The sequence below is a fragment of the Ylistrum balloti genome, unplaced genomic scaffold (assembly GCF_031769215.1).
Source record: "Ylistrum balloti isolate Yb309-2 unplaced genomic scaffold, AGI_CSIRO_Ybal_v1 Utg371412, whole genome shotgun sequence".
In the NCBI taxonomy this organism is placed as follows: domain Eukaryota; kingdom Metazoa; phylum Mollusca; class Bivalvia; order Pectinida; family Pectinidae; genus Ylistrum; species Ylistrum balloti.
In genome coordinates, this window is record NW_026782742.1 from 259,308 (window position 1) to 269,043 (window position 9,736).

Below are 9,736 nucleotides of genomic sequence, written 5' to 3' on the forward strand. Positions count from 1 at the left end.
TAGGTACATGTTACCGGTATACCTATGTATCTACCTGTAATCAACAGGTAGATCTGCCGCTCCGTCATATATACAGTATTGACCCATATCTCTTTTGTTAATATCAAATACCTGACGATCGTCGAACCTGATATTGGATCAATTCCGTGACAACACAAGACAAATCAAATTAAATGTTTAACTTCAATTAGTGTACACTGTTTGTTCAAACAGAGCTTTAAAGTAACCGGTTCATTACGTCTGGATTGATCAGGTTGTAAATCAGAACAACAATCGCTATTTAGTTTACGCACTTTGTTCTGTATCATGATAAAATCGATCACTTCCTTGTGATTAGAGTTGAATCATTCAGGTTATTTCATTTACGTGTGTGTCTTAAAGTTGGGAGACCAACATTTACGTTTGGGATTTAAATGATTAAAGAAATGGACACGTATGGACGCTCCAAAACGACCCTAAGTGAGGGGTTAAAAGCCTGCATTTAAAGTGCTGATGTTTTTAAAAAGACTTAACTGATATCACTAAGATATTATCAAAATGGAAAATTATTTTGAAAAAAAGCGCCGAGAAAATAAAAGTCGTATGAAGAATGAGATGGTGGATAATATGAGTCGTAACGTGAAGGTAAGAATTTCTCAACTGATATTGAAGCAACAGGTTCCCCGGGGGTCGGGATTTATGAGAAAGTGGTAAGGAACAGCGGTATAGGACTGTATTATCGAAGGTTGGAGAACCATAGTTAGGTTCTCTCAGTAAAACTGTACTTCTGTTGACTTGTAGTACTCGCTATCTTTGTATGATATTGTACTTCAGAAACGTTTAGCAGGCAATGGAAAGTAATATCCGCTGTTTGGTTAGTATTATTTTGAAATTAAAAAAATATAATAAGATATTTTTCTAAGATTGATCAAAACAGTACATGCGAATTGTTAACGTCAAACTGTAAGAATATAAAGCTGATTTCACTCGAATTAAAAATCTTCGCGATTCTCGAACAATAACAACGTTTTATTAATATAATATATTGCATGATCACTATAAACATTTTGTGAAAATATTAGTTACACTGTCGTCTACGTCTCTCCGGACAAAGAATTTGAATGAGAATAAATGTTGGCATTTTATTGGCAATATGAATGACAACTGGATAAGGCATCGCTTCAATTTGAATTTGTCTTTGTGCTGTTGGCATTCGTATAACTCAATAAACACGTACAATTAACGCATACAGGGAAATCTCAAGCGACACATACAGGGAAATCTCACTCAACACATACAGGGAAACCTCACACAACACATACAGGGAAACATCACACAACACATACAGGGAGACATCACACAACGCATACAGAGAAAAATCTCACTCACCACATACAGGGAAATCCCACTCAACACATACAGGGAAACCTCATTCAACACATACAGGGAAATCTCACACAACACATACAGGGAAACCTCACACAACACATACAGAGAAACCTCACACAACACATACAGGGAGACATCACACAACACATGCAAGGAAACCTCACTCAAAACATACATGGAAACCTTGCGCAGACAACGCCATACTTTACTACGGGTGGTGTTTATTTTCACACCTTGCACACCTTTTGTGAAACATTATGTATCGATTACCAATACACATCATTCACAACGCAAAGGTTCGTTACGCTTCAGTGAGTTTCTTCCTTTACACTCATATTGTGTTCGATTAATAGACGAGAAAATCGTTATAACTTCTATATATAAAGGAGACTTTTTATCGTTAATATTACCGTTAATCGAAAGTACACCATTCCAAAGGTTTATAAGAAAATCAAAACATATATACAAAACTGTACGTATTTACTGGACATTGAAATATAGTCTGACGCCGTGATTTTCAAAGAGAACTTTAAATGAAGTAACCATACTGCTTAATACTGAAATGCATCTGACTGCTTTTATTAACTACTTTTACGCCCATAGCACCTGGAACAGTAAAGCATAATATATTTCTGTACGACACCCGACAAATCTTTCCCTATATTAGACATTTTTAGAGCTTTGGATTTTTTCGCGAATAGAAGGTACTATGTAGTATATAAGTATTTTTCTTACGCGCAGTTTTAGTTACTTTGTGACTTTCGAGTGAAAACGCTCGAACTCAGAGTCTCAAACGATACCATTATGAAAAGCTCACACGATATTCAAGAAATATAAAAACGGAAATAAAAAATAATCAATAAATGCGATATCACTAAACAGGTCTGCGCGTCAATCGAACTGTTTACAAATTAGAACTCGCTGTGATGTGCTGAAGACTCTAAATTCAGATAATATTGATCTAGAACCTCAAACGCAGGCATACACACAGCCTAACGGAAATCATGGTATTCCGAATGTCCTTTCGTTTGAATGTGACATTCGGAAGGCTCTTTTTGAGGCCTAGCTGTGGGGAAAACAATACAAAGGCCGACTGGTGTCAAACATTTCACTTTTTCAGTCGTTTTTTTTTTTTTTTTCTTTTTTTTTTCAAAATACGAACAATTAGAAATTAATATGGAGAGAATAAGACCAGGTGTTCCGGAATGGTAAGCCCCTTCTGCTTCTATGTCAATCGAGGTAATGTGATCTTAACGAATATACGTGGCACCATGCTAATGAGTATCGATCTCCTCCAAGTACATCAAGGTATATGTGGTATATCCTTCATCTTCCGCGGAAATCATTTCAACAAACCAGTAAATTCCATACTAAGTTTGGGAAGAAGAAATGTTACTATCTAGAAAAAGATATCGTCACGCTTGCTGTAAAGTTTTGTGGAGAGCTGACTGCTGGTCACGTTGTTAGAAATTGGAGATGATCTTTATTCCAATTAAATTATTTCTACATAATAATGACGCTAAAATGGTTTTGGTATGTTATTGCTAAAAATGAAATGAAGTACATAAAAAAGACATAATGTTTTGAAACAGTTGGCATTTTCCATAAACGAGAAAAGTATTTGTATTACATCAGAAATTCTGAGAGATGAACAAACGTTTGGATTGACATTTTTATCATCATCAGACCTGCTATAATTACATTTCTACGGGTCTTGAAATTCAGAATTTTCTTCCCATTCCGGGAGGTATATAGGAAGATCACTTCTGGGGAATGATAAGTAAAGATAAGCTTTTCATAGTATATGCCGGTAATCGATCTCCTAATCGATAGAATTGCAAATCCAGTTTGATGAGATTTTAATTCTATTTAAATCCACGTGTTTAGAAAAAAATCGATAAATATGGATATAGGATACAACACGTCAAAGCTGTTCGTTACGTCTATAGATAATAGTATGAACGTGTAGGCTGACCCTCGCTGTCTTTACCTTGTAACTTCAAGTGTATCTCTTGAGGAGACAAGGTCATCGGTTTCATAAATTCCTTCCTGAGTATTTAGAGATAACCACTATATCGTGATTTTGTCAACGTCTTAGTTTTGTACAATGTTTCATCTATAAACTAACCCGGCATGAATTTTTCCACGTTCAATAAGTCAATATCTTAGTACTTTAAGTATTCTTGCTCTGAGTTATATCACATAAACCGGAAAAAAAAACCTAACGTCATCCTCTTTAACGTTATTTGTACATACTCTTAGAAAAGTCTTGAAAATCAATTTTGCTCTTCACTTTTGGTTAAAAACAGAATTCCGCGAAGACTAAAATTCAAATTCGTGTAGAAGGCGTGATTTGCGTTTAACTTAAGTTATTTTCATTCCGATATGAATCAAACATGCGTTTGAATCAGTAACAATCTTGCACTAGGAATCTGCTGATCTGGCTCATTACGGAAACAATAACATGAAGAACCGGAATATCGGTGGGTTCTTTGTACTCGAAAGACATTCCGGATTAATCAAATATAGAATAATTATTTTAGTCTGCGGTGGAGGTCTTACGGTGTCGACTTGACCCTTTGTGGTATGGCAGATAAGTTATTTCAAATATTTGTACTGATAAAACAAAGCCAAAAAGGGTCGAGACTTATTAAGCTTCATTTGCATAAACAGACATTGAAGAATAATACATACACTTTTAATTTTTAACCATATTTAGAATAGTCATTATTGCGAAAGAAAATAACATTTTGAAGTCAAAAAACAAATACAATAATGACAATGAAATGGTGTGTTTTGATAGCTAATTTCAACAGAAAATTAAGTGTTAAGCTAATTATCTTATACAGATGTACATTACTCGAATATATTAAACAAATACAGATTTAAAACATGATATGCTGAACCCGCAAATTGATTCTTGTAAGATATGGTCTTGGCTAACAAAGAACTATATTTGATAACAATAATAATGTTGACAGTCTTCCAAATAATTTGAATTTTGGACTTCGGTTTATTTATTGGGTGTCCGCCAATCTCATGATATTACGATAATTACTAAATACAATTCAATAGTATATGTATATATATATATGTTTTGTTTAAAGCGTTACAAAATAATTGATAATTATCGTTCATAAATTTCAGAGTTTAGGACAATTGTTGTAGGCCGGTAGAATGTGTACACGGGTTTGGTGTTTACGAATGTATGAGAAATGGCTCTAACAATTTCGGGGTCAAAATAAAGTGATATTGCTAGCACAGGGATCTGAGAATTTATGCAGCCCGTGTTTATAAGAACATATCCCGCAGTGTACTATCATTATCCCTCTAGAAAACATCTGAAGAGGATATCGTAACGCTGCTGATTGGTCGTCCGTCCGAGCAACCAGTTCCGGACAATAACTTGATTTTCTCTGGACCAATCGAACTCACACACGCATACATTGCTTTCAGGGTCAAAAGGTCAAGTCACGAGGTCACTGCTACCATAAATAAAATTTCATTTGCAGATATTAACGCAAGTTCTAGTGAACCGATCAAACTTAAAATTTTACTCAGCACTTTCTACTTGGGAATGCTTGTTTAGGATTGCTTTTGATATCAAAAGGTTAAAAGTCCAGGTCACTGTTACTATAAATAGAAAGTCAGTTTTTTCTTGGTAACTAGTTTTCAAGTTAAAATGTCAATTTTAGGTCGAAAAACTGTTACTCTATATAGAAAAGCCATGACCAAGAGGGCCATTTAATTTTCCTGTCCGGGAGAATGAAAATATTTCCCCGCCGGTATATGATCTCAATCAAATGGTCTTTAAAGGTTTGGATGATCAAGGTTTATACTATAGAATGTGTAATTCTGTTATCAGCTCTACCTGTATATAATAAATATGTCATGCCACACACTGACATTTTTAGCTTTAAAACGTCTGTTTACCGGAAATCGTTATATTCGTAAAAATACTTGATGGACTGTTAATGCTGATAAGAGGTAAATACTGAATATCAGCTTAATTAAACAATCACGTGTTCAGTTTGAGCTATAAAAGGACATTTCACATATTTGAAGAACACAATACGTACATGTAAATTCGTAAACATTAATTTGAATTGGACATTTTGGAACCTGTTCATTTTATAAAAATCAATGAAGCGTGGGGTTGGGGTCGTTTTAGGGATAAAATTGTATTACATATAATTTGATCCCTACTTTCGTTTTTAGACATTGAACATTATACACCAAATGAAGCTGCACGTGAGTTAAGATAGCGCAGAGATTAATAAGATAGGAAATGTTATGAAATTTTATATTTAGATTCCGACTGATTTCTGTGTTTAAATATTTAAGAAAGAGTTTTTGAAATTGTAAAGTATAAAAAATTATAACAATAAAATTTGATTCTTCCGTATAAACTGGTACTGTATCGTATCCTCATTTCTGATACAGTGGATATAGAATATTTATGTGCAGCTTGCGCATCATCTCGTTGCTATGGAAAAATGGAGTGAAGCGTGTTTAAATCGTCATTGTAAGTTAACCTACGCCTATGTGAGAATGTTCGAATATCGAATGATTTTAATGTGTGAGTACGCTCGGGCGATCGATTTATTTAGATAAATCCGAGTCCGCTGCCAAAATGCTAAAATAAATGAAAATTAACAAGCAAGCTTGCGTTCATGCCTACATTGTACAGGCATGTGTGCTTAAGAACTTCGTCCAGTTCTTAATTGATATCTCCAATTTATCTTGACCGAAAAAACGATATCGACAAACTCCGTCAATGGTCGTTTAATTCCGGGTATTCACGGAAATGGCCGAGATGCTTCGATTTGTGTTAAATGTCCTGAGCGTTATTGAACGCCGATCAGTGATATTTACATATATTTGAATCTTATGAGAGGTAAGCAATTTAATAGGCGTTTGGCACCATTCAATCGATAAAGTTAAAGGTTCGATAAGGTTTCTGTACGCCTAAATGTAGTACAGTAGAAGATGGTTCTTAATATAGAACTGTCATACATGAACAATTACACACATTCCGTATGTAAACATGTATATTACTGACATTATTGACTAGGGGTCACCAAAAGGTCACAATATTCAGAACGGTTGTCATAAATCAAACATGATTTGTACGAACACGTTTGACTTCAATTTTGTTTCACTTGAACAAATCGACAAATAAATGAAAATGTATAGTTAACTGTAACACCAATGCAGTGAGGGGAATTTAATTAAATTCTACACTGAATTTTCATTAGGGACATTGTAGTTTCTAAAATAAAAAAAGACGCATGTTAATGGATTTTAACGAGTTCCTAGGGAAACACATTTCACATGTCATTTGAGAAATATTTTTTTTTATTAAATTTTCGTTAATTTTATAGTAGGGACTTTCTTACCTTTGTATAAACGATACATAAAGGTTTTGTTTAATATTGATACTTCCGCTTCCGGGATAAGATATAACACAAGTAAAACATGTGATCGATGTATGCTACTGATCAGTTACAATATCATGTATATATATATTGTTATTTCAAATTTTGTTCTATATATGGTCAGTGGAAGGTTAGGGTCGTGTCAGGATTTATTATTAGATATACAAAGTAGCGTTCCTCGACCTTCAAAATAGAGTGTTTACTTATTTACTAGTTTTGTTATCGCTTGCTTCTTACAGTAAATACTTTATCTATAAATAAGGATCTCCCTGTACTCTGATTTCCATAACTGTACATTCCCGTTGCTATCTTTTATCTTTTGATTTTTGGTAAAACTTTCATAACCTTGGATGGAAATCCTGAGATACGAGGTACACTCTCAACTAGTTTCGGATCATGTTTCTCTGGAAGCTGAGAAATAGATAAGTCTGTGTTGTCGAAGATGTATCCTTGAGCAAAAGTCTTTATCCTTATTGCTCGTATAGTGTTCAGTGAACTAGTCACCAGCTTCTACAAAGAGACTCCGCCTCAGTATGACCCTGGCTGTTCACAGGGCGATTCACCCATCACATCAATTTATTTTTGAAATACATCGCAAGTGAAGACAAAGAGTTCTGCATTTTTCTCTTTCATTGACAAAATTTGTAACCAAATGTAAATATACATGGTTTTTTTTTACATTGCAGCCAAAAAACGTCCATCACAAAATCACGGAGATCAGTCTCGAGGACGAGACTTTGACGCTATGGCGACCTTCCGTCGACAACAATCAGTACCGCCTAATGCCGGAAAATATCGATCAAGGAGACTGGGAAAACTTTCGTCCTTTGTACTATCACAAATTCGACTGCATCAGCAGTGTTCTCCCCTTCGATGATGCAATTCCTGTGATTGCCAATCAAGCGACCACCCTCGTTCCCACGCATGACTACTCCATACTTAGGGATTATCCTCGAATCCGGGGTTTGTGGTATCAACCAGAAAAGGCCGACATTATTAGCATTGATGACGAATCGCGTGTGGGCAATGTTAAGTTTTCAATCTTTTTCCCGCGCTCTGACCATGACCATCTGATAAGCCAGTTGAACATGTACTTTTTAGAAGTCATGGACTATGAGTCTGACGATAAGTCTGTCTCACGTTTTCTACTGACGAAAAACGAATATCCCGATTTGCCCATATATGATAGTAATAAGCCAGGCGGACCGGTGTTCATAGAAAAACATGACACGCTTGACGGAGTGTTAGAAACATACTACTTCCTACGTATATGTACCAGCTACACCGGTCGAATAATGGAACATGAGGTTGAGTTTATGTTGGAGGAAGATCCCTGGCCTCTTTGTCATATTTCGTCAGTGACACATAAACCGTTCAAGCCACCAATCAATATTTTGAGTTTGAAGGAGAACCTGGATGTAGAAACATGTGTCAAACTAAACACGCGATTCCAGGCTTCGACTTGGGAGGACACATTGGCTGGCCTGTTCGCCTGGTCCCTTAGAACACATCTTCATTGGCTTGTCTACGAGAGACTTCACGAGAATATTAAAGGAACCGTAACTCTTACTGCCATGACGTCACCATTGGAAACGATTTCCGTCCCACGCAGAGCAGTCGTTTGCAGCCGGAAGTTGGATTTGCTCATTGAACTTAACGCTTTTATTGTAAAATGCCAAAATGACAAAGACTTACAAGATCTCAAGAACCTGTTCTGTTCCCTTCACGAATGTGATGACGCGTGCCCACTCGTTAGTGTGCGTCAAATTGACATGCATCAAGTGATGCCGCCATACTTATGTTTGCTAGAGCGCGTGATAGCCAGTAATTATATCCCACTCCGACGTCAGATTGTGACGGCCATGTTGCCTTGGCCTTTGCTAGCATTTTACTTCGCAGATTTGAAGATTGATAGTTGTAGGAAAATGATCGCGTTTATTAGTCAAGTTGACGGAATTTGTCAGGAATTTCCCGGGGATTTCACTTACCCACTTACAAGTACTCAGGACTTTAACTGCAATCTTACCATGGACTACACTGAAAAAACCTCGGGATTCGAATCTCTCTCCTCCGTCACAGACCTGGATGCCGACAGCGACGAGAGTGTATAACTTGACGAAGTTATTTCCCTTGTTTGCAATATGTTAAAACGTTTGTCTTGTAATAGGGAGGTCACGGGAATAATGTGGGTTTTATTAATCTTATTCTCCTAGAAGATGTAAATGACATACATAACATACATGAATGCATTAAACTCGTGTTTGTGTGAAAGAGAAATTGAAAGACGAATTAATTATGTATTGATTCCACGAACTATTCTGTCGAAAGCTATTATGTACAGAAGAGTTATGCCCCTTTAATCCCGTAAAGTAAGGTACATCAGATATATACATCCTGACAGCAGGAAGCATACTCAGATATTTAAATATTATGTGTACCTACAAATTCTCAATGTTCTATCTTTCAATGTGCCATCGAATGATCATCTGCATGATGACGCAGTGTAAAAGATACAGAGTTTTTAAAACATTCTTGGTGAAATATTTAAGTGCCAAAAAACACACACAGTTTGTAAAACATCCTTGGTGAGATATCTGAGTGAAAGAAGTAAAAATCAACATTCAATATTTAAAGTTCAATGTATTATTTTATCAACAGCTCACTGTACTTGTTCATGTTTCAAACTGAAGGTGATCATATCTTAAATCGCTTTCACTTGACTTCTTATCATGAGGGAGAGGTGGACGGGAAGGAAGTGGGAGGGGGGAGGGGGGGCGGGGTGGAAATCGTTTTTCATCGTTCATTTTATTGTAAATGTAAATTTGTTTTTACAAATATAGTTAATTCAAAAATCAGACGACGAACATTTTTTTAAAGTTAGAACACGTTGGCCATCTATTACACCTCAAACTATATTATCATATTGAACG

At 35.8% G+C, this 9,736-nt stretch overlaps 1 protein-coding gene across 1 annotated transcript; it reads left to right on the forward strand.

The window, feature by feature from the left end:
• The first annotated feature begins 537 nt into the window (after nucleotides 1–537).
• Nucleotides 538–8,917, forward strand: LOC132562402 (uncharacterized). Its single transcript, XM_060227142.1, has 2 exons — nucleotides 538–624; nucleotides 7,493–8,917. Exons 1-2 carry the CDS (start codon nucleotides 538–540, stop codon nucleotides 8,915–8,917), a joined length of 1,512 nt encoding a protein of 503 aa, XP_060083125.1.
• Nucleotides 8,918–9,736: the final 819 nt, after the last annotated feature.

What these genes read in the sequence shown, in the direction of transcription:
- LOC132562402 (XM_060227142.1), top strand. Translation starts at nt 538, where the DNA reads ATGGAAAATTATTTTGAAAAAAAGCGCCGAGAAAATAAAAGTCGTATG. An exon ending in ATATGAGTCGTAACGTGAAG is followed by an intron (nt 625 to 7,492) that starts GTAAGAATTTCT and finishes TTTACATTGCAG; the next exon opens with CCAAAAAACGTCCATCACAA.